Source organism: Salvia hispanica, chromosome 4 (genome assembly GCF_023119035.1).
Source record: "Salvia hispanica cultivar TCC Black 2014 chromosome 4, UniMelb_Shisp_WGS_1.0, whole genome shotgun sequence".
In the NCBI taxonomy this organism is placed as follows: domain Eukaryota; kingdom Viridiplantae; phylum Streptophyta; class Magnoliopsida; order Lamiales; family Lamiaceae; genus Salvia; species Salvia hispanica.
The window spans coordinates 32346559-32371153 of NC_062968.1; the positions used below are offsets into that span (position 1 = coordinate 32346559).

General features: G+C 35.4%; 5 protein-coding genes across 10 annotated transcripts; 3 read left to right on the plus strand and 2 right to left on the minus strand.

The window, feature by feature from the left end:
- Positions 1-231: 231 nt before the first annotated feature.
- LOC125223325 (AT-hook motif nuclear-localized protein 22-like) lies at positions 232-3751 on the plus strand. Of its 5 annotated transcripts, XR_007176700.1 has the most exons (4): positions 232-1188; positions 2136-2205; positions 3012-3481; positions 3575-3751. XR_007176700.1 is itself a non-coding variant. In XM_048126420.1 (3 exons), exons 1-2 carry the CDS (start codon positions 450-452, stop codon positions 2180-2182), a joined length of 786 nt encoding a protein of 261 aa, XP_047982377.1. In that variant the 5' UTR covers positions 232-449; the 3' UTR covers positions 2183-2205; positions 3575-3746. The 5 variants fall into 5 exon arrangements, 4 of the variants coding, with proteins under 4 accessions (XP_047982377.1, XP_047982376.1, XP_047982378.1 ...); XM_048126420.1 differs by lacking the exon at positions 3012-3481 and having other exon boundaries at positions 3575-3746; XM_048126419.1 differs by lacking the exons at positions 3012-3481; positions 3575-3751 and adding an exon at positions 2272-2468.
- Positions 3752-4358: 607 nt separating this feature from the next.
- LOC125223324 (cytochrome P450 704C1-like) lies at positions 4359-6470 on the plus strand. 2 transcript variants are annotated; one of them, XM_048126417.1, is made up of 6 exons: positions 4359-4735; positions 4849-5064; positions 5128-5406; positions 5483-5788; positions 5856-6059; positions 6132-6470. In XM_048126417.1, exons 1-6 carry the CDS (start codon positions 4451-4453, stop codon positions 6360-6362), a joined length of 1521 nt encoding a protein of 506 aa, XP_047982374.1. In that variant the 5' UTR covers positions 4359-4450; the 3' UTR covers positions 6363-6470. The 2 variants fall into 2 exon arrangements, with proteins under 2 accessions (XP_047982374.1, XP_047982373.1); XM_048126416.1 differs by having other exon boundaries at positions 4363-4735; positions 5483-5791.
- On the minus strand, positions 6439-9500 carry LOC125223326 (coiled-coil domain-containing protein 137). The gene is made up of 5 exons (XM_048126422.1): positions 9329-9500; positions 9050-9108; positions 7237-7463; positions 6882-7011; positions 6439-6787 (listed from the first exon to the last, which is right to left on the minus strand). Exons 1-5 carry the CDS (start codon positions 9471-9473, stop codon positions 6644-6646), a joined length of 705 nt encoding a protein of 234 aa, XP_047982379.1. The 5' UTR covers positions 9474-9500; the 3' UTR covers positions 6439-6643.
- Positions 9501-9603: 103 nt separating this feature from the next.
- Positions 9604-11654, plus strand: LOC125223328 (cucumber peeling cupredoxin-like). Its single transcript, XM_048126423.1, has 2 exons — positions 9604-9920; positions 10390-11654. The coding sequence occupies exons 1-2, from the start codon at positions 9731-9733 to the stop codon at positions 10830-10832; spliced, it is 633 nt and encodes a 210-aa protein (XP_047982380.1). The 5' UTR covers positions 9604-9730; the 3' UTR covers positions 10833-11654.
- Positions 11655-20464: 8810 nt separating this feature from the next.
- Positions 20465-21824, minus strand: LOC125223454 (gibberellin 20 oxidase 1-B-like). The gene is made up of 2 exons (XM_048126614.1): positions 21323-21824; positions 20465-21233 (listed from the first exon to the last, which is right to left on the minus strand). Exons 1-2 carry the CDS (start codon positions 21784-21786, stop codon positions 20651-20653), a joined length of 1047 nt encoding a protein of 348 aa, XP_047982571.1. The 5' UTR covers positions 21787-21824; the 3' UTR covers positions 20465-20650.
- Between the last annotated feature and the right edge of the window lie 2771 nt (positions 21825-24595).

Here is a 24595-nt window from a genome sequence, read left to right on the forward strand (position 1 = left end):
ACAGTATACAGTATAAGCGTGTGAGTTTAATTGAAGAATATGAGTAATAAGTAAATGATGGAAAGTAGTAAAAGAGTAAGTATGGTGGATCAAAGAGTAAATGCAGAGATCCTCAAATTGTGTGCGATGAGGGTTTTGTAGACAAAGGAGGGCCCCATCAGCACCGCCCATGCGCAACCATCATTCCCATTTCCCCCCAAACCCCCTTCCTCTACACATCATATTATAAAACTTATAACTTATAACCCTTACCCCTCTCTCTCTCTCCTCTCTCCTCTCTCCTCTCTCCTTCAATTAAACTAGATTGATCAATATCACATTTATGCTGATCGATCAGCTGAAGAATTTGGTCTCGATTCAGTTTCAAATTGTGGCTCAAATCACAATTACCAATTTCTAGGTGAAGAAATCGAGTTAAAGAGAGAAAGAGGGATAATCAATCGCGGCAAATGGATCAAGTAGCTCACGGGCGCCCCCTCCCGCCGCCGTTCCACGCCCGAGAACTCCAGCTCCAGCACCAACAGTTCCAGCACGACGACGACAACAAGCATTCCCTGAGCCTAAAGCGCGACCGCGACAACCCCGCCACCTCCGAAGGCAAAGACGCGGAGGTCTCCCGGCGGCCACGGGGGCGGCCGGCGGGGTCGAAGAACAAGCCGAAACCCCCCATCATCATCACCCGCGACAGCGCCAACGCGCTCAGATCCCACGTGATGGAAATCGCCAGCGGCTGCGACGTCCACGACAGCATCTCCACCTTCGCCACGCGCCGCCAGAGGGGCGTGTGCATCCTCAGCGGCACCGGCACCGTCACCAACGTCACCCTCCGCCAGCCCGCCGCGCCCACCTCCGTCCTCACCCTCCACGGCCGCTTCGAGATCCTCTCCCTCTCCGGCTCCTTCCTCCCTCCCCCCGCCCCGCCCGCCGCCTCCTCCCTCGCCATCTACCTCGCCGGCTCGCAGGGCCAGGTCGTCGGCGGCACCGTCGTCGGCCCCCTCCTCGCCTCCGGCCCCGTCGTCATCATGGCCGCCTCCTTCGGGAACGCCGCCTACGAGCGCCTCCCGCTCGAACAAGAGGAGGCGCCTGAAGGGCAGCAGCAGATGATGAGTGATCCGAACGCGAATCTGTTTCAAGGAAACCCTCAAAATATGGTGCAAATGCCGCCGGCGGACGCGTTTTGGGCCACAGGTCGCCCTCCATTCTGAATTTTGAAAACTCTCTCTCAATTTGCATTTCTTTTTTTCTCTTCTTAATTGCTTTCTTTCTTTTTCTCTTCTCTTCAATTCATGGTTGGTTTGGTTAATTACTAAGTAGTTAAGAAGATGCTAAGCATGCAGCTTTAAATCCAGCAAGGGATGTATAAATTCATGAATTCTTTTGTGCTACATTTTCATGGACTATATCTAATCTTGTTACATTACAATCTCCATCTCCTTCTTCTTCCTCATTCTTCTTTCATTTCATTTTATGCTTTGTATAGACTTGCATGAGTTGTTAATGAAAACCCCAAAACTTTACTACTTAATTCTTCCCTTTCAATCTCATTTTCTTTATCTTTTTTCAAACTTGAATAAAATTTGCCTTTTCCCTCTTTCTCTTTAAAATATTCATTTTTTTTACTAAGTTTAATAATGTCAATGATTTCGTCTAAAAATCGTTTAAAATCACTTTAGTATCATGTAAGAATATGATTATCTTGAATGAATGAGAAGAAAGGAAATATTTAGATGTAGATGAAATCATGAAAACAATTAAGGCGGCACAACTATTTTCCGTCATCTAATTAATGTTTGAGTTTGAAGAGTGTGAGTGCATGTAAATTAAATAAAAGGGGGTTAATTCGGTTGGTGTTAATTATGCCTTATGCACTACATACACAGAATACTGAGTATCTTAAAATATTAAGTTGCGACATGTGTAATTGATTAATATCCATATAGTGGACACAATTGATGGAAGTAGAAGTGTAAATGAACAGAGAGGTATGGGCTTGATGATTTCTAGTTTGACTGCAATAATAATAATACAGTAATATTAATTTGGAAATAATGTTGGTAAGTATAGTGAATATTTGGTTACACGTGCAGTGCCCCGGAGTAGCTGATTTCCAAGGCACAACTAACTCATTGTTGCAGGGATTAATGCAGTCGCAGATGCAGATAAAAGTTTCCACCACCTCTAAACTGGTACATAGTCATAGCTGAGGTGAGTAATCTGTCTCCAGGAAGTTAAGGATCACTGCACTTAGGTTACTCACATCTTACTCCACAGGGCACAGGCAGTACTCATTTTTTTATTTCTTCTTCGGATTAAGCTTGGAGCTACATTCAATTTCTTGCACACACCAAAAACGTTCAACTTTAAGAATAACTCTTTAGTAAGTATAGGTATGTACTTTAGTTTCCAGGTTTTAAATAATTTATAAAAGCATCTCCAACTAATTTATACGAGTGTTATATTCAAATTCATTTGATCCTCAACTAATCTTTACGTCCTAAATTGCAGTTATATTTTTGAAACTTTTCCAACGCAAGTAAAATTGCATATCTATGATTGTTTTTGCAGTGTTGATTTCACTATATATGGGTCGTTTTGAAGATTAATTAATTCTACCTCACATTCTAAAGCAAATAAATATTCTTAAACTTATTTTGTTTTTCTATTTATTGAATTTATTATATTATTAAACAAAACTAATCAGCAAAAAACATTACATAAAATTAAGGTTAATATTGTAAACTCAAACCATTTTAGTATTTTGTGTCTAGTCCAAAAAAGTTGTAAACTTTGATTTTAATTAAAAAAATTCAAACTTTCAGCGTTTTATCATAAAATATCATGCTATATAAATTTAGACGACGGAAACTTTTGTCTAAGTGTCACCATCCCTACAACTTAAGGATATATATATGCTCAATGGCAGCAATTGAAATGCATCATGCTTGTAATTTTTTTTTAGATTTTAGTTAGCTTCTATTTTAACCTATAATTGTATCTAAAATTTGTTAAAGTATGACCGCAATTGTAAAGACAAATAAATGCAAGAAGGTGCATGATGCACAGTGAAATGGTGGGAAGTTGAAAGGTGAGTTGCGGCATTCACGAATTTCTTCCCCAACTTGATGCTTCTATACTCTATAGTGTTGCAGACACGGCAGTAATAGATTCATTTATGTCACACATTGATCGCAGTAGAAATTGTCAACAAAGGATATATGAGAGTGGCACTGTAGATTTGTAGTCAAAAGCGGCAGATGCTGACTGATGTCGGCCGCATAAGACATCAAGCATGACATTACTGAATTTTGCTGTTGAATTTATGGGTTTTTATTACAAAACAAAACAAAAACTTTTGATAAAACACCACCGACTCTGTTTAAAGGAATCATAAGGTTTCTGGAAGAGAATTCATCGTATTAGGTTATTCAAATGGAGAAGAATTACATGCCTTTTTATAGACTATATGATCACCCAATATATGGTAAGCTATAATTAATCATGCTAACCTAATATTCTATACAAGGTATTTAAATCATTCACTAATTACAATATCAATCCTTGATTGTGATTGCAGGAGATCAATTCTTGATTTGTGGAAATCTTCCTTCCAACAGACTCTAATATGTTCTTCATTTGATCATAGGAGTAGTTTAGATGGTTTAAAAGTCTACTTCCATTGCTTTGCCTGGATGCTACGATTCATTTTAGATTGAAACCCACATCACATGATGCTATTTTTTCTTTTTTATCTTTGCAATATTGAAATGGCATAAATAGATTGTATAAATTCGTTTGGGTTTACGAGTTAGGCCGCCCCTTTAAATTAGTGAGCTCTAATGGGCTTACATCGTCGCAAGGCCCATCAGTCTGTACACGTTTTAAATAAATTTAAAATTTGGCATATTTTGAAACTAAAATAGATAATTAAGTTGAACTATAGTATTATCAATAAAACTAAATAACACTAACATCTTTTGTCATTTCTTGTCTGAAGCAACTGGATTCTAGTGTTTCCTGGAAGCTACAGAATAAATTCCTCCATATTATGCACTTGCACTGCAATATATTCTGACAACCTGCTAGATTCCAAGAGGAGATTTGTTGCTACATAGTACTCCTAGTTTATCTTGAATTTCAGTTATTGGATTATCTTGTACTTGAATATTTTCTTAACTATCCATTAGAGCATTAAACAATAATTAAGGAATTTTGTTAAAATCGAATAATATAATTTTATGAAATAAAAATATGACTAAAAAGTAGAATCTAAAGGTTGTTTGGGCCATTTAAAAACATTCCTTAAGTTGGCAAGATTGGTGAGCCACAACGGTGGCATCACTATCTAATAAAGATGCAAAAACACTCAACCTCCAAACACTCTTATTAAGGTAAGCAGTTCATCACTCAAAAATCAAAATACTCTCCTCTTCCAAATTTGTAAAGTTGAGCAATGGCGGTGATGATCTCCATGGGTCTTGCCTTGTGGATGTTGGCGTTCTCCGCCATGATGGCCGGGTTGGTTGCTCGGAAATTCGACAAGAGAAGATACCACCCTATCACCGGCACCATATTCGACCAGCTCCTCAACTTCGGGAGGCTGCACGACTACATGACCGATCTCGCCGCCCACTACAAGACCTACCGACTCCTCGCCCCTTTGCGAAGCGAGGTTTACACCTCTGATCCGGCCAACGTCGAGTATATACTTAAAACCAACTTCCTAAACTATGCCAAGGTAAGTAGGTAACCTACTTTTTTTCCGTCAAATAAACAGAAATTTAAAGGTCCTATCGAGGCAATACTTTAATTTTTTTTTTTAATCTAGGAAAGTACATATATTACATGCAGGGGTGGCACAACCACAGCATTCTAAAGGATTTATTAGGCGATGGGATTTTCACAGTTGATGGAGAGAAATGGAGGGACCAGAGAAAGGTTTCTAGCCATGAATTCTCTGCCAGGGCTCTCAGGGATGTGAGCGCCCTTGTTTTCAAGGAAAACGCCGTCAAGCTCGCTAACGTCTTATCGGAATCTGCAGATTCCGATCTCCCTATCGATATCCAAGTCAGCATCCTCACCCACACAAATAATCAGTTGCACGTGCTAACGATGTTTCTGTGTGTGCAGGACCTTTTCATGAGATCCACTCTCGACTCGATATTCAAAGTTGCATTTGGATCCGACCTTGACAGCACGTCTGGGTTGAATGAGGAAGGCGCGAGATTCAGCCGCGCTTTTGATGCTGCAAGCGAGATCACTGCGTGGAGATACGTTGACGTGCTGTGGAGGATCAAGAGGGCTCTCAATCTTGGGTTGGAGGCGAGATTGAAGGAGAATGTTAGAGTTGTTGATGAGTTTGTGTATAAGCTGATCAACACCAAGATTGCTCATTCTGAACATCATGGTGTAAGAAAATTTGCCCATTTTCCGTTTTGGATATTAAGTTATGTTCTGAAAAGCTGAGTGTTGTGCTTCATGTTAGAAACAAGACATCTTGTCAAGATTCCTCAGCTTGTCGGAGGCAGATCCCAAGTACTTGAGAGATGTGGTGCTCAACTTTGTAATGGCTGGCAAAGATACTACAGCAACAACTCTGTCATGGTTCTTCTACATGTTGTGCAAGCACCCTCTATCACAGGAGAAGGCGGCCGAGGAGGTTAAACGAGTTGCAGCTGTGACGGGTAGCATCTCCGAGTTCGCAGCCAGTTTGAGCGAAGGCTCTCTCGAACAAATGCACTACCTTCACGCTGCACTGTCCGAGACACTCAGGCTCTACCCTCCGGTTCCTGTGGTAAGACTACCAGTACTGTGATGTCTCGTGTTCCTGTAACTGTATGTGATTGTGTGACTTGCAGAACCCAAAAATGTGCTTGTCCGACGACACGTTGCCTGATGGTTTCCATGTGAGGAAAGGCGATGTGGTGGCTTACCAACCATATGCGATGGGGAGAATGACAGCCATATGGGGTGATGATGCAGGAGAGTTCAGACCAGAGAGGTGGCTCGATGAGGATGGCTGCTTTCGACCTGAAAACCCTTTCAAGTTCACTGCTTTCCAGGCTAGTGCTAACTTAGTGTAATGGAATAATGATTTGAGTGCAGAAATATTCATCTCTGTAAAATGGTAACAGGCTGGGCCAAGAATCTGTTTGGGGAAGGAATTTGCCTACAGGCAGATGAAGACACTCTCAGCTGTTGTGCTCAGATTCTTCACCTTGAGATTGAGTGATGAGACCAAAGCAGTCAACTATAGGACCATGATCAATCTCCACATCGATGGGGGGCTCCTTCTTCGCGTCCTTCCTAGGGAGGACACTCAGTCTACAGAATCAATCAACGTGGACCATGGCCTCACGCACTGATCCGAGAATTAGAGAAAACATGGAATGTAATACCTCTCAAGTATTATGATCATGTCAATTACTGAATAATTTCATATAAGATAAATAAAAAGCTTCTGATTTAAACTAGAGTGTGAAGATACTAGAATTGCTCTTACATCAACTCTCCGACTAGCTCTCATCACAGGTACAGGATATCTACAGTTATAGGTCATACAGAAATCATGGAAAATGACACTATTCCTACACTTCCATGATTTCCATCTTCCAGTAGAGATATTGCGTGCCTGTTTGCTGCGCATTTAAAAGAAACTTGTTGTAGTCACAGGTGCTGAAAGCTTAATCCCTGGCCTTGATTCCCATCCTTTACGTTTTCTGTAGGCTTCGACTGCCTGTAAGCGAAGTCTTTCTTGTGAAGCATCATGGAATCCAGTTGCCTTGGACAACTTCATTACAAATAGATAATTGGTTAGTCAAAAGTACTGGGCGTGCTCACATCTCCAAATAATTTAATCTCATGATAAACAATAAGTTGAAAACCTTGGGAACAGCAGTTAACTTCGGAGGTGCCTGAACGATATCCCCAAACTTAATCTCTTCACGGCCACGAAAGTCCATGTCATCTTCTGTCTGGGCCTTCTGTTGTTTCTTCTTTTTTGCTTCCAACAGCCTACAGATGTTAACAAAATAACATATCATCTCCAGTTGAGTGTGAAATTCACTTCATCATGTGGAGACATATTGTACACAATCATTTCATACTTTTGGAATAGACAATCATCAGCGTAGAATCATAGATAAAGCAATTGCCATTTTATGGTGCATATAGATAGTCACATGATACTTGTGCACCTTTCAAAAAGGTATGTGTAGAGACAGTAATTGGAGAGCTTACTTCTTTTTGCGCTCTTTTCTCCGCGAACCAGCAGCTGGTGTATCCAATGCCTTAAACCGGAGGTCATCAGCTACTTTACTTTTCCTCTTCTTTTTCTTCTTCTCGTTCTTGCTCATTTCAGGGTCTTCATCTCCTTGCCCCTTTTGTTGTTCCATCAAATCCTTACCATCTCTTTTTCTTTTCATCCCTGCAGTACTAGATTCTGATCCTTCTGCCGAACGAGCTGCCTAGAAAAAATGGCACAAAAATTTTCAATAAAAACCCATAAACAGCCATTACGCAGTCAGCCATCAACATTTTTCATTAGAATTTTCTGATAGCTGATTCACTAATCCACTAATTCAGTATCAAACATAGCAGGGACAGACAATAGTACGTCGACGGACTTTGATATATCCTATAAACTATGTACAGATCCTGAATCGGCACATAAGATTAATTGGGTGAATCAGTAATCAAGGACGTTCTATGGCAGGTTATCTGTTGATGTGATAGAAAATGAAAACAACACACTGATACCATCATATCCCCAATATCCACGTATTTATTTACCATAGTTTATTGATTTACCATATCTTCCCCATATATGCTTAAGATATTTATTTTATGTTCGTTAAGTTAGGTATTAGCATTATAAATAGGGACATTGTTATTCTTTTGAATCATTCAAGAAATATCAAATTATCTTTACCGTTATTTTCTTTTCTTCTCCAAAGTGAGAAAAACCTAGGTAGAAACTCCCTCGCTTGATCGAGGGGCAAAGTTCCCGCGACGGCAACCCCTTGATCGACGATCTACAGACTCTGACCACCCCTAATATGGGTAACCCCGTATGAAAGCACGGGATGCTACGAGGTTACCTGTATCAGGGGTGATCGGCGTCCGTAGATCTTCGATCAAGGGGTTGCCATCGCGGGAACGTTATCCGTCGATCAAGCGAGAGACTTTTCTAACAAGGGTTTTTGCATGAAAAGTAAAAAGACAGAAAGATAAAAGATAATTGTATTTCTTCATTTGATTGAAAAGAATAACAATGTCCCCTATTTATAATTCTAAGTAGTAACTAACTAACTAAGCACATATGGGAAAGATATGGTAAATCACTAATGGACTAAACAACATAGATATGGAGATAATATTGTAGATATGCTCATATCACACACAATCACCCACAACAGCATGATATGAGAAAATGGACAACTAAGTATCATGTTTGCTCATGCCATCAGAATCAGCTATCATCACAATCTGAACACATGCCAAACTTTGTAGACAGCAAAGACTTAAGAGCTAATTTTAAATTCTGAAGATTATTACAGGATGAAGTCTTATTCAACCAAAACGAATCATCCTCCAATCAAACTCAAGAAAAATCAATTATCAAGTAATTTCGACGGAAAAAGAAACCACGTGCAACCAAATTCGATTCTTGGATTCAGTATGTCAAACATCGAGAATAGGATTTTCCCATAGCATGAACACAATTGTATACACAGCGTCGAAGCCAATGGTGCACGATCAGAAGATTCTGTCAATCTGAAAGTGTTCAAGTAATCAAAACCCTCTGAATCAGCCTCCAATCCAACTATTCGAAAAAAAATCGTAGTTGGTTTCTACCAATGTCAATAGCACAACAACCAACGCTATAATTGTAAGATACAAAAATAACAACCAAAAGATTTGAAAGAGACTGGGCAAGAACTGACATTTACAAGACTACAATTTATACTACTTCACATCTTCAAATGGCTCGTTTAATTCTCAAAGATGACAAGCAAGCAACAAACACTATAATTTAAAAGGGCCTTATTACCTTATCAGCTCCATCTCCTATTCTTTTCTTCCCAAAATTCAGTGGTTCCTTTGCAGATCCTGTCATCAATATTTAAAAACTTAATTGAGTGAGCGCTCAAACACACACAACCAATAAATAATACTACTACGACGGATAACAATCCGAACAAGCATCCACACTAAACATGAAACAAAAACAAATCTGAAAGGATAAGTTACAAGTTTCACAGGTAAAATTATGTATCTACTTGCAATATCAGATACAATAAATCTCCTAATTCACAAAGATAGAAAAAACCTGCAAAGGACATCAATTTGCGAAGTTTTGACGGGAGAGCATCAATGGAGGAAGCAACAGGTGGCGGCGGCAGACGGGTGCTGTTGCCGCCGTCATGAGCAGCTCTGTAGTTCTTCTCTCTCCTTCTTATCGCCTTTCCCCCCATTAATTTCACCTGCTATCGCGTGTTCGACTCAGAGAGAGAGTTTTATTAAATCTTCAAAAACCCTAACTACAAGGGAGGCCCGGACCCGGAATCGACCCGACCCGACCCAGTATCTTTTATTAAACCATATTACCTGTCAGCGAGTTCACACGCATCTCTTGACTTTAACCTTTTTTTTTGAAAAAAATACACACGATTAAATCTCTGGTTTTCGAGATTTGGAAAGCGATCAGCATTCATCCGAACAGCCCTCACTGATGGCAGCGACCAATCTCCGGCTGATTGTGGCGGCTCTGCTAGTCATGGCAGCTGCGGCGGCGGACACTTACACCAACCATACAGTAGGCGGCGACGCCGGCTGGTTCTTCGACTCCGCCACCAATAAGACTTCCGCTGACTATAGTGCTTGGGCTGCTAAATCGACATTCAATCTCGGAGACTATCTCAGTAAGTGCTCAATGCTGATTAAGTTCCAAGTTTCAGCTGAATTCATAGTCAATCTTGGATGTGATTTTGTTGATGCTAGGTTTCGTTAGTTTCTGGAATTTTGATCTGGTTAGGTAGATTGCAGTTTCCAGATTTTGAATTGCATAAGACGATTCAGTTGTGGATGAATTTTTGGATTTTTTGTTCTTGTTAATTGTTGGTTGCATATAGTAGACATTTTATGCTGAATTATGGAGTATATATATATGCATTGTATAAGCCAATGGTATTTTCCCCATAATTTTCCTGTAGATCTACCTTAAACAATAGGGAAAAGGAAATCCATTCAATTTGAGAGGCAACAAATTGAACTGCTTATTTGAAAATAGCTTATAATGAGATATGCAAGTAGGGAAACTTAAGTGGTTATATACATACTTCAAGATTTGAGGTTTATTCCTTTTGCCTGATTATCTGTTTTCTTCTGCAGTTTTCAACACAAACACAAACCAAACTGTGATCCAAACATACAACAAGACGACGTACAGTAGCTGCATCATCGATGATGCTTTAGACAGCGATACGTTTCAGTATGATGGTGGCAGAAACGAGTTTGGAAGCGCCATGACCATAAGCGTGGCACTGACCATCGAGGGGACTCAATACTACTTCTCGGATGCTAATGATGGGGAGCAATGCCAACATGGGATGGCCTTCGAGATCAAGGTAGAACACGGGCTGGGGCTCCCACCGAGCCTCAACCAACCCCCTCCTCCGGTCTATGTTCCGCCACCCGGCCCAGCAAACAACGAGGAGCAGTCCCCACCTGCTGGGTTTGCAAACACCACTCCTTCCTCCAATCATGCCATCATAACTGGTGCTAGCTTCTCTGTTACTGTGCTTCTTGGTTTGATCTCCTTGCTGGGATGCTGATGGTATAGAGATTCAAGATTATTTTCTTATTTTAGATTCTCTTAATGAATCTTGTTTTTGTTTTTTTGAATACACACAGCATAAAAGAGGAAGGCCATCAACTTTGGGTTTTCCTATATTTTTTCCCATTGCTCTTATATTTTCTTTTCCTTGAACTGAAAACATGTAACTCTTCGAAAATTAATTTTGTTACAAAGTTGAAAACAGAAATGCAAACCCCAACTTCATCTTCTGGTATTTATTTTTATTATTATATGAAGTTTGACATTACATTTATTGCTTTTTCTTTAATTGGTGAATGTATTTCTCGTCTAGTTTGAAGTATCTTAGCTTAGCTTATGAATTTCCATGGATCAAGACTTTCAGAAGACAGAGGAACTGTGTTATGAATGATAGTATGTATGATTATATCTATTAGAGTTCTCTTGTGGAGGGCCTTCAGTGAAAGAAAATCTTGTAATCATCCAGTTGATAACAATTGTTATGCTTTGATTCATAATATCATGAATTGAACAAGGAAGAGCAGTTGAGTGGCCTTGAAGAAGAGAAGAGAAGAGAATGTTAGAAGAAAGACATATACTGAAAGAAGAAGGGGCGCTCGAGAGCAAGGCGGGTGCAGTTGATGAGACGGCTCTGGGCGCTGGAGCTGAGTATATGGGGAGTGGCTTCGGAGCTGTTGGCACCGAGCAGTCTGCACAAACCTGGGAAATTTCATGGGGAAGACCCTTTTTACCATTTTTGGCAGTGGATTCCTGAAATGAGCATATCTACATCAGAGTATCTTATTATTTATTCTATTATTAAGTTAGCATATCTTTCCCATATATTTAGCTTTTTATTCCTTAAGCTAGGTATGTAGCATTATAAATAAGGGACATTGTTATTCCTTTCAATCATTCAATAAATATCAAATTATCTTATTTTCGTTTACGCATTTTTTTATTCTCACAATTCCTAGTTGCCGGGGGACTTGTTTTCCCGTGACTTCCTCTCTTTGCTCTTGTGAAGGAATTTTACCTTAACAATCTCATATTTTTATTACAGTATAAAACTAATATATAAAAATAAGACTCACATGCTATTAACTTTACACTCATTTTCTATTACATTCTTAAAACCTGCACTGAGTCAAATGGTGACAAATTATTAGGGATATGTGGAGGTAAAAGAAATGGAGAGAATAAGGTCATAAATGGATATGGACTATTTTCATGGAATATACGAAAAAAAAAATGATATATTTATATGAGATAGATTAAAATAATCATCTTTATATTAACATTCGCAATACTCCAATATAGCACGATTAATTATCAAATTATACTAATTATCATTCTAGACTCATAATATGTGAATCATCACGACCTATAATATCTGAATCATGATATAACTTTAGGGGAACATGAATTGTCGTATATAATATCTGAATCATGATATAACTTTAGGGGAACATGAATTGTCGTATATAATAATTCGACGCTAGAAAGTTTATCGGCTATTAATTGTACGATGATAAGAATTACATTATTTATGTGTGAAAAATTTATATGTACCTTTCTTATGATTGGGTTAAAGACTATATTTCAGTTCACGATTGAACTTAACTATCAAGAAGTCATTTTTTTAATAGTATGAAATTTGGTATCCACGTCACTATATCATGAAAACCTATAATTTAGCCACACCATTTATTGAATTATATTGAATATATGGAGAGAAGACCAATCAAATCTAAGCAAGGTTCCATCCCAAAAATCAATTACTCCCTCCGTCCCACTTTAGGAATTCCGATTTACCATTTTTAGATGTCCCACTTTAGGAGTTCCGGTTGAAATATTCCATAAATGGTATCAGGCCCCACATTCCACTAACCTTTTTCCACTCACATTTTATTATAAAACTAATATAAATAAGTATGACCCCCATTTTACTATCTTTTTTCACCAACTTTCCTTTACATTTCTTAATACCCGTGCCGAACTCCACCGGGATTCCTAAAGTGAGACGGAAGGAGTATTAATTAAAACCTATAACAAAATTAGCCAAACCATTTATTGAATTATATTTAATACATGGAGAAAATACGAATCAAATCTAAGTAAGGATTCATCCCAAAAATGAATTAATAATAAAAGAAGTATTTCATTTATTACATGGTAGTTGAGTCATTTTGATGCGTTCTATAGTATTAGAGTCATTTCTCTTTTAAGTAAAAGTCAACACATTTATTCTCACTTACTTTACTCTCTCTTACTTTATTCTCTCTTCATCTCTTTACCTTTTTCATTTCCTATTTTATTCTTCTTTTACTTAACTCACTTAACATAATTTTTCTTAAATCACGTGCCGAAAAGAAACGCATTCACTACCTCGGAACGAAGGGAGTACTTCATTAGGGTATTTAAAGATAAATAAATATTAAAATAGTAAAAATCAGTAAATGATAAGTGTGGTTCGCATGAATGGGAACTAAACGTCGTCATATAAGACACCATAAGCAGAATGTCGCCGTTTTATCGCCACCTAAATCTATGATCCGAGCACACGTAAGACGCCATGTCACTAAAATATCCACATAAGATGAATTTAGTTGCGACATCATTAAGTTTTTAGAAATTTATGGGATGGCATAATTGCGGAATTTTCAAAATTGGTTTATTTTTCAAATTTTGAAACTTGTGCGATTAATATGAATTTAATCATTTCTTCATGATTTATTTAACATATTTTTCTTAAATTTCTCTTTTTATACATCATATATTTATAAGAGATTGCTCTAAATATCTCAATCACGACAAACTTTAATTTCCCACATGTTCAAGTCTCTATCTATTTTACAACGTATTTTTTTAGTTTTCGTTGAATAAAAGTTAGATAATCATTAATAGATCAGAACTTTATCAACAATAAGCATAATTGTTACGAATCAATGGGATATGGCATGTGCGATATGTGCTGAGAGCAGCTCCATTAAGTCTTATCAATCCACAACGTTGTTTGATTGGTTTACTATTTATTAACGCAAATCATTGCAGGTTTGAATAAAATATTTATAACGAGAGTACATAAACTAATTAAATGCTAAAAAATTCAAAATCAATTGAAATTACATATTTCCCGGCCTTATATTAGGATTCTAGCAAAACTGAGTACTCAATAGTATTATAATGCAAACAATAACATTTTCAAAATGAAACAATCGAAATGAGAAACAAAATATAAGCAGATTGGCAGGAAGAATTTTGATCAACATTTCAATCGCATGCAGTTTTCTTTGTTGGGACTTTCTGATGCACATTATTTTTTTAACATATTTTCAGAGTTCAAGTTGACTTTATTTGATTAAATGTTGTACGTACTAAAATAAATTTAGTATACTTTGGACCGTGTTTCTATTAATTAATTATTTGATCTTTCTTATTCAATTTTGATAATAAAAACGGCTTAAAATAGATCAAGAATATAAAATACTACCTCCGTCCCGCATTGATTATCATATTTACTTTTTTGCACTCATTTTTTAAAAATGATAATAAATAGTTAAAGTCAATAAATAGTAAAATAAGAGAGAGAATAAAGTAGAGAAGAATATTCTTTACAATATTATCTTTCTTACTTTATTATTTTTTCATTTTAATTATTTATTTTCATTTTTATAAAACGAGTGCAGAAAAATAAATGTGACGATTAATGAGGGAAGGGGTTAGTACAAAATATAGAGTTGGAACCACGAGCTTTATGAAGCCGGTGTTTGCATGCATATTATACAATTTTTTATTTTTGAGCTGTTGAAAATACATCCCATAAAAAATTCCTCTGCCATCGTGTCAAGCCACGACGTGCATCATATATACTCTATTGATCATGAAGATGCTCTAAATAAAATACTCCATTTGTCTTTAAAATATAGAATAGTTTTATTATTTTGGACCGTCTCTCAAAATTAGACTAATTCTAAATATAAAAAGTTTTAAAACACCACTATCCACAATCCATTAACATTACATCCACTACATTTTCCCTTTCTGTCTTATTTTGAGGACGGAGGGAGTAATAAACTATTCCTTCCAATGCAAGTAGCTTTCTTTATAATGTTTTAAAATATGTACTAGGTCACTTTTTAAAATTATACTCCTATTAAATGATAGAAATTCATGGGTGTCATTCTAAAATTAATTGGTGATAGAAGGAGTGATCGATGAGATTTATACACTAATTTCAGTTTTTCCTTGATATTGATGTGTGATAGTTATATGGAGTAGTATTTTTTAATTTCAGTTGCCAAAATTAAAAAACTAATCTTATTTAACATTTGTGAAGAATACCTAATAAATGTGGACAACACATAAAAAAATGTGTGTAAAGTCCGAACAAGAGTCTAATTTCTTTTCAGCACGAGTTTTAAGAAATGTTATGAAAAGTGAGTAGAAAAAAAAAATAGAAGAATAAGGGTCCCACTTATATATTAGTTTTAAATATTATGTGAGTGGAATGAGTTAGTGGAAGATGAGACTTATTTACCAATTATAGTAATTATGAACGGGGTCTCTTATTCGCGAGCGGACTAAAATAGAAAAACGAGATTTCTATTCGCGTGCAGAGAGAGTAAATTTTTTTACATAAATTAAATACATGTGCAAAAAATTAAAATAAATACTCCCTCCATCTCATAGAAATAGACCATATTTTCTTTTTTGTCCGTCCCATAGATATAGTCTATATCCATCTATGGAAACCCTTTTGTCATTCACTTTTACTTTATCCTTTATGAACCCTATCATCCACTACATAATTTCAACTACTTTTTCTCCTTCTCTCTTGCTTTACCAATACATATTAAAACACATGTCAGCCCTAAATGACTTATTTCTCTGGGACGGAGGGAGTAACTTTTATTTAATAATTTATAACTCATGACATTCATTTCCTGATGGCATTTTCTCATACTTAGACATGATATTTCCAAAATTATATATAATGATCTTCTAAAATACATTAAAGTTAGGCAATAGCAGTAGATGTAGACACGTAGTGCTATCTAAGATCTGGTAGGGACATTGTTCTAGTGATAGAGTTGCGCAATCTCTACAAATATTCTGCAATAATAGTAAATATTCGTGTGAAATGAGAATTAATTAATATTTTAAAATTTTAAACTATGAAGATGTTTGATGAATGAATTTTCTTGCTGCGTGAATGTAGCACTTAATTATGTGCTTATTATATTAGGTTTCAATCAATAAAATTTTATATTTATTCGTTTATTTTTTATTTACTGTAGGCATAATTATATTGGTGTTTCTGAATATGTAATTCGGGTTTATATGTATTTACAATAGATGCATCTATTACAATTCCTAGGTTTGAATTTCATTAAGAGTGAAAAATTTATATTTATTCATTTATCTCTTATTCCTTCATCTGATCTCATATATTTCCTCAATTACTATATATATACTTGTCTATCTTTGATTATCATTTTCCATAAAAATTTAAATTTCAATTCACAGTATAGGGCATATATGTTAGGGTGCCACCACCCCTTAAAATAACATCATACCACAATTCCTAATCAATCATTTGTATACGTGGATGAATAATAAACTGTCATGTGGCAAAAAAAATAAAAAAGGACCCCCAAAAAAGACGGCCAGCAATTTGCTGGTCTTTATATATCAATTTTTCTTGTCCAGCAATATCCGACACACTATACAACAATCTATGGATTGTTGTGTAGTATTTGTAATATTGCTGTGTAGCGTTTATAATATTATTATATAAGTGATATCACAATGTCACTTTAAAAGAAGTTATCATTTTAGTACAAATCCACAATATATCCTTTTCCTGTATACATAATTTTATCTTCAGCCTTTTCAATAGTGAAATTTATGAAAGCACTCTTCAAAAGTGATGCCAATCACCACTCATATAGGTGACCTCATTTCTCATATTATAGATGCTATTTTCCGAATATTTTGTTATCACGATCATTTATCAAGATTAAAATAGTATTTCCCTTGTTTTACATATACGTGCATAATGTTGTGCCACACAAATTTTTATAAATGTTACTCGTAGATAAGAAAGAGGGTAATAGTATATGTGGTGTTGTAAGATAGTTGCTCCCTCCGTGTTTACTAGTTAATAATAGTGTGAAGTATATAAATGGTAATCGATCTTTCACTTTCGCACGTAGATGATACTTGATCTTTATTTTATATCGTTTTTGGTATTTATAAATCACATTTTTGGTATCTGATGCAATTTTCTTCCCAAAATGCCCTTTGAACAAATATATTTTCTCATTTATGTCATAGAGGATATTTTGGGCACACATAAAATTAGTACCAGAACTGATATTATAATATCTTCTCTCATCCTCCTCATTCTTTATACTATTATTATTAATTAATATTAATATTATTATTTTAATATTACAAATTAATAATTAATTTATTTTTAATTTCATTCAAATATACTTAAATATAATATATTTAATTATTATTATTATTATTAGTATTATAATACTAAATTAACAAATAATTGTAGTATAATTATATAAATTATGAATCACATAATATTATGTAATAATAATAATAATAATAATAATAATAATAATAATAATAATAATAATAATAATTTTACATTAATTAGTAACTAATCAATATAGCCTTAATAAAATTTAACATTGTGAATTGTATTCATAATGATATAAACAGTTGAATATTTTTAGTTAGATGTTTCAACCTTAAAATGAATATAAAATAATTTAATAAAAATTATTCAATTGATTTAATTACTTTAAATAATTAATTTAATTAGATATTTTATTTTTTATTTATATTATGAATGCAATTAGATGTATGTATAAAATAATAAAAAGAAAGAAGAAAAAGAAGAAAAAAGAAAGAAGAAGAAACTAAAGAAGAAAAAGAAAAATAAGGAAGAAAAAATAATCACATTTTTGATAAAAAAATTCCAAAAATATCCTCCATGAAAAAAAATCACATATTTGGTACCTAGGGTTATTTCTGTCACTGGATACTAAAAACGATATAAAATAAAGATCAGGTACCATTTATGTGCGAAAGTGAAAGATCAGTTACCATTTACATAGTTCACTCTTTTTTTAATATGAAATTTTAAGAATTGTACTATCAAATTATATGAAAGATAAGGGAGAAAGTAGATGTATTGTTTTTTGAAAAAAACGGAAATGACTCAATTTACTTGGGATATCTAAAAAAAAAAATACGAGTCTACAATTAGTTGGGACAGATGAAGTATCTCTTACTATTATTCATTTCTCTCTTTCATATCCACTCCTAAGACTGCGGTTATTTTGGCGACACTAACACTAAAAAAATACTCACAATTGCTAACACTAGCTTAGACTCTGAACGTCAAAATCCTAGCTTCATTCTTGCTGCAAGTGTAGAAATGAGTCCACATATAATACATGTAATTAAACAAATTGAGATATTGAAATTAAAATTAAAATGCAAAACATTCTTATGAAAATGTACCAAAATACTACTTATGCAAATTCCTATAGGAACAAGAATATAAATAATTAATAAGTATTAATGTATTAGGGATGTGATCAAATGAAAACTCTAAATATTGTACAAACTCAAAACTATGATGTTGACCATTGAAAAATGTCAACAGATCACAAAAAAGCATCAACATGAAAATGTCAACGGAATTTCAATGGTAGTCAATGATTGATGTTGTGTTGATATTGTGTTGATACTGTGTTGACATTAAAATTTTGAAATTTTACACTATGTTGATATTGTATTGAAACTGTGTTGAAGCTGTGTTGAAGTTGTGTTGAGGAGTTTTGAGTTTGTACAATATATAAGTTTGCATTTTATCACTACCCTAATGTATTATATTCACTTCTTTTTTGTCCACTCAATTTTAAATCATATATGCAACTCATTTTACTCAATTCTTTCTACTCCGAGAACTAGAATAAATACTGGAGATTTCATCTTTATATACCTAGATGCCTCATCAAGTCCAATCATATTTTGTGTCTGATCAACTGTTGTTGATCTGAGTTGGAAGAGTGCTTCAACTTGAAGAAAAAACTACTTTATTAGTTATTTGATTCTCAAAAACACGATCATGTCTCAAGAATTTGTAAAAGGGGGTTTGTCTTCTCAATATAAAAAATCAACTATACTTTCCCAAGGAACATTCTCGATAAGATATTGACTAACATATGCTTCATCATCATCACATCACTTTGTCTATAATGCCGTTTCACTCGGGATCATCGTGTTCTACTCGTGCCCATTTTTTTTCTTTATAATATGTCATTTTAAATTTAATTTTACTACAATTTAATTATGGTACATAAATTTGGATTGACTACTTCATAATTAGGATGTACTGTAGTTAATTTTGGAAAAGTTACATAAAATTTGGGTAAATTCTGATTTTTTTCACAAACTTTTGAGCTTTTATTGTTGTGGCAATATACCCTATTACTTGTATATTTCATAATATATGGACTATTATTTAAATATAATAGTAATAATATCTTCATCACATAAAAATAATATTGGTATAAAATTAATAAAGTATAAGTGGTAGAAGTATTTTTATTAGAACACTATTACAAATAGAGATTAATTTTGATAAATGGATCAAAATTGAAAAATATGACTACTTTTTTTGAAAAAAAAAATATAGTACTCTTTTACTTTATATAATGGACGATACTCTTGTGAGTGGAGGAAATGACATAACATACGATTGAAATAGTAAACAAATTGATATGTTGAAGGTAAGATATTTTACTAGTAGTACATAGTAGTACTCCCTTCGTCCCACAAAAATTGTTTCATTTTTCCATTTCCGTTCGTCCCACAAAGTTTGTCTCATTTCATTTTTACCATTTTTGATAGTGGACCTTATATTCTACCAACTCATTCCTACTCACATTTTATTATAAAACTAATACTTTAAAAGTAGGACCCACATCCCACCAACGTTTTCAATTCACTTTTCATTACATTTCTTAAAATCCGTGTCGGGTCAAAGTGGAGCTATCTTTATGGGACAGAGGGAGCATAATAGTGTTTACAAATGAAAAATGACCGATTTTTATAAAGATATTTATATGACCAAGACTAGTACAGTATGTAAAAATCATTGGAGTTATGCAATTAATAGTCCGTCAAACTATACTAAAGTCAAAGCATAAAACCCTAGACATGAGTTTCATGAATATACACTATTGGAGTACTTTGAAAGTTGTGATTCCACAACTTGGTTCATCCAAAATTAACAGTACGGCATGTTCAGTCACTTTTTTTAATTCACCGTACACTAAACCCTACAATAGGATGCATGTGACGTACTCCTTCCGTCCCATGTTACTCGCACTTTCTATTTTAGGCCGTAAATTTGAAAGTTATTTTTTAGTGTAATTAAATTAGAATTTTAAATGTAATGAAACATCACTTGATAAATGAGCTATTAACTTAATCTAACATATTAATTAAATGCATTAATTCTAACTTAAACTATAAATAGTGTAAGGAGTTTGTGACGAGCCGAAAAGCAAAAGTGCAAGTAACATGGGACGGAGTTTTTGTGACATGATATGAAAATAGTAAGACAATGAATTCCTCCAATCATTAATTGATGATGAAAATAAATAAAAACATAAATAAGAAGAGCAGCAACAGAAATAGCAGAGATGCATCACCAGAAATGAAGGATGCACCATACATATCTATAAACGATAGCCGATTGAAAAACAAAACAAAGACTCCACAAACAGAAAGCTTAATTAATTAAGATTTGGGGGTTGAATGAAGCCAAGCAACAAAGGCGTCGAGCGTCTTCACATCGGAACGATAGTGTTTCTGCGTGAACTCGAGCAGCGCGGGCCACTTAAAATCCGGATAGAGCCTCCCCTGCGAAAGCAGCTCCTGCGGCGGCGACACCACCCTGTCCTTTCCCGGACATAAAAAGAAGGCGATGGATCTGCGCGGCGCGGCGCTGTTGAGCACGGCCCTGTGCAGGCACCCTTTATAGATCCCATTCGACAGCGCCATGAAGGTGTCTCCGATGTTGACCACAAACGCGTGCGGGTTGGGAGCGATGGAGTGCCATTTCTGATCAACGTACACCTCCAGCCCCCCGACTTGGTCCTGATGAAGGATGGTCAGCGATGTGGGGTCGCAGTGGGGCCCAGTCCCCAGCGCCGCCTCTGGCTGCTGACATGGCGGGTAGTAGTTCAGCCTCATCATCGATTCGTTCCCTATGAAGAAATCCCTGAAGCAATCTGCCCCAACTCCTAAACTCACTCCCAAAACCTCCATCACCTTCAAACACACTCCGCTCATCGCCTCACAGTACTCCTCTAAAACCCTCCTACATACATCAAAACTCAAAACAAACATTATTACCATTAACATCCACACACAAATTCTCTATAAATGCCTCATTTGTAACTAACGCACCCGAATGCGCCGTACTCTTCTCCCAGTGTCTCGGAGAAGTAGCTCTCCACCAGGCCGGCCTCCGCGCTGTACCCAAACGACAGCGTTTCCTTCCAGGGGAGCTTCGACGAGAATCTGCCGGTGAAGCTGCTGGCGTAGCCGCAGTGCTCGCCGGCCTTCCTCATCGCCTTCTCCTTCTCGGCGGCCGGCATGCTGAAGAACATGTCGGTCGCGGAGTGGACCCGCCCGATGAGGTCCGCGTCGATGCCGTGGTTCACCACTAGGAAGAACCCGTGGCGGCGGCAGGCCTGGTCGATGAGGCGGGCCGCATTGCCCACGGCTTCAGGGTCCCCCGACGTGAACCCCCCGAGGTCTATTGGGGGGACGTCGAGGGCCGGGGGCGCCTCCGGGCACGGGCGCTCGTGCTCGGGCCAGATGAACTGGGGAGGGATGTGGGCTTGGTGTTGGATGATGGAGAAGGACATATTGTAATGTGTCCCTCTTAGTATGTGTGATGTGTATTATGATCATGTGGTATATATGGTAGGAGTGAGGTTTATATATAGGGAGTGGGGATTAGGACATAACAAGCTTTGTGGGGGATCAAAATAGGGGAAGTAATGTAGGGGCCCTTTGTTCACTAATCATAGATATTTCCTTTATAAAATAGTAGTACTCCACTATACTACTTTAAAAGTGTATATGAGAAACTTTAGTACTCCTTCCGTCCTCGATTAGGAGTCACACTTTGACCGCACACGGGTTTTAAAAAATGTGAAGAAAAGTTTATTGAAAAAGTTAGTGGAATGTGGGACCCATTTTTTTAGTATATTGATTTTATAATAAAATGTAAGTGTTGAGTTAGTGGAATGTGACCCACTTACTGATTTATGGTTAAAATAAAGTGACTCTTAATTGGGATGGACCGAAATGGAAAAGTGTGACTCTTAATTGGGGACGGAGGAAGTACTACATAAAATTTGGTGCCGAATAAGAAATATTTCACTCTAAGTAGATTAATGGAGTACTATAATTTTGGGTAATAAACGTGTAATGTAGGTAATGGGCATATAATTTCAGTTGTCACGTCGATATTTCAATTGTAATAAAATTTTATAGGATTTTATTACCAAAGATAAAACAGCGGGTAAAAAATGGTAATTACCTAAACGACGGGACATTCTTCAGGTAAATACTCAAATGATGGAACAAAATCGACCCTATACACTATTTAAAAATGGGGGGTTTTTGGTAAACAAAAAAATTGAAGTATTGGAGCTGGAGTGAGAAGGTGGTGGAGAATTTGAGCTTTTAGCAACCGGGGAGCAGAAGTGGCGAGAAAAAGGTAGAGAAATGGTGGTGGAGTAAAAAGGGAGATTCAAAATGCAAAATAATCAAATCACATCACATCACATCATCCATCAAATTAAGAAGAAATGAGAAGGTTTATGTTGTTGTTCTTCGAATTCTTATCACCGTTTGATTCCGATAAAAGCTAGGTGCTATGAATCATCACATGGAAAATCTCAAATCACAATAATATACTTACACTATACTCCATGTTGCCTCAGTTAATTTGTTTGAATAATAAATTGTTTTATTAATTTAGTCGGAAAACATCCAAATAATGGTGAAAGTTATATCATCGATCATCGTCGTTTACTGGTTCTTTGTATTTCCACAACTCTTTTATTTGAGATTCATGCATTGCTTCTTATCATCACAGTCATCATTATATTCAATTAATTGATCAAACTAATTTCTTAATTAATCAGATAGTGAAATTAAGAGAGAAAGGTGCATGTACCTATTTTTGGAGGGATGGTCAAAATCAAAACTACTATACATAAGTCTAGCTTGTACTTGGAAGTATATCCAGCAAGTTTGATCAAAAGAATTCTAGATTCTTGCAAGTATATATATTCTTGGCTTTGGAGTGACAATTCATATGATGAAAACTATATATAAGCAATGCATGTTACTAGTTGTAGACATAAAGACATAGATGGAGTCATAGAGGGGACATTTTAAGAAGCAATGCACCACCAAATACACTCCACAAGAATATCAGTTAAAGGTTATTTTCGATTCAAAGGAACATTTTAAGATGAAAATTGAATTGTCACATCTGATTCAACTGCATTCCTAACATGAATAAACTGATCAATTCATCCGAATTAGGACAACTATGTTACAAATTTTATAATTGGGAGATTATAAGAACTTCTAAGTCAACAGTACATGAAGATATTTTTTGTACAATTAATAATATTTAAAAAATAATTGAAGTTTATATTTCGGGTAAAGGTGGTTTAGGTATCGTATTTTAATTGCCGATAATATTACATATTTTCTGTTATACTATTCCTCAACAAAAATTCGGTTTTCATCAACAAACCTTACTTTTTCTATGCAATTTGTGAAGTGATAACGGTTTTCGTCAAACTAAATCGGTGAATGATTGGATATCAAGATTATATGTTTGAAAATGAAAGTATACTAGTTTGATTATGTTAGAAATTACATGAAAAAACTATTTTTGCAACTTATAAGAAAAAATGAGTAATTCAGTTGTTTAATTGGGCCGAATGTAACCAAATGATCCAATTATATATATTGGGCCCATGACTACAATACCCAATCCGTGTTTCAGTTAATGATTTTGTAAGTTTTCGTTGCTAACCGAAGGCGGAATAATAATAATAATAATAATAATAATAATAATAATAATAATAATAATAATAATAATAATAATAATAATAATCCATTCTTTTTAATACAATGATATACACTGTATGATTTCTCTCTATCTTGTCTTTATCACATATTAAATCAAATTTTATAATATTATTATCTCAAACTATATGCTTAATTTTATCAGACAACGCAAGTATATTGTGGCATGCTTTATTTAACTTTTCAGTATTGATTTTAAATTACATGATATATAAAGTACCCCCAATGTCCAAAGAAGCCAAAAAGATAGTTTAAATAAGTTTATCAAGCTATAAAAAATATGTGGAATGGTGATACGCTAGATTGAGAAAATTATCCGTAAAATGCAGTTTTCGAAGAATTATAAAATGTAGCAGCCTTTCTAAAAGGGCCATTGGTTCGATAATCCTTTTGCCTTTAACAATTTGATAGGACTTTTATTTCATTTTTTTTGTGTTAAGGTAGTACTAAAACTAATTGTTATTTAACTAAAAATTTAGTACGAAGTTTCATTAAATTCTAATTTTTTCTGCACCTTTTAAATTTCGAAGATGAATCATGCAATTTCAAAATCGCTCA

Coding starts and splice junctions, on each gene's coding strand:
- LOC125223325 (XM_048126420.1), top strand. CDS start 450: ATGGATCAAGTAGCTCACGGGCGCCCCCTCCCGCCGCCGTTCCACGCC. Junction 1,189..2,135: donor GGACGCGTTTTGGGCCACAG/GTCGCCCTCCAT, acceptor TCATTGTTGCAG/GGATTAATGCAGTCGCAGAT.
- LOC125223324 (XM_048126416.1), top strand. CDS start 4,451: ATGGCGGTGATGATCTCCATGGGTCTTGCCTTGTGGATGTTGGCGTTC. Junction 4,736..4,848: donor ACTTCCTAAACTATGCCAAG/GTAAGTAGGTAA, acceptor TATTACATGCAG/GGGTGGCACAACCACAGCAT. Junction 5,792..5,855: donor TCTACCCTCCGGTTCCTGTG/GTAAGACTACCA, acceptor TGTGACTTGCAG/AACCCAAAAATGTGCTTGTC.
- LOC125223326 (XM_048126422.1), bottom strand. CDS start 9,473: ATGGGGGGAAAGGCGATAAGAAGGAGAGAGAAGAACTACAGAGCTGCT. Junction 7,464..9,049: donor TAGGAGATGGAGCTGATAAG/GTAATAAGGCCC, acceptor CATTTTTTCTAG/GCAGCTCGTTCGGCAGAAGG. Junction 7,012..7,236: donor AGAAAAGAGCGCAAAAAGAA/GTAAGCTCTCCA, acceptor TAACATCTGTAG/GCTGTTGGAAGCAAAAAAGA.
- LOC125223328 (XM_048126423.1), top strand. CDS start 9,731: ATGGCAGCGACCAATCTCCGGCTGATTGTGGCGGCTCTGCTAGTCATG. Junction 9,921..10,389: donor CAATCTCGGAGACTATCTCA/GTAAGTGCTCAA, acceptor TTTCTTCTGCAG/TTTTCAACACAAACACAAAC.
- LOC125223454 (XM_048126614.1), bottom strand. CDS start 21,786: ATGTCCTTCTCCATCATCCAACACCAAGCCCACATCCCTCCCCAGTTC. Junction 21,234..21,322: donor GAAGAGTACGGCGCATTCGG/GTGCGTTAGTTA, acceptor TGATGTATGTAG/GAGGGTTTTAGAGGAGTACT.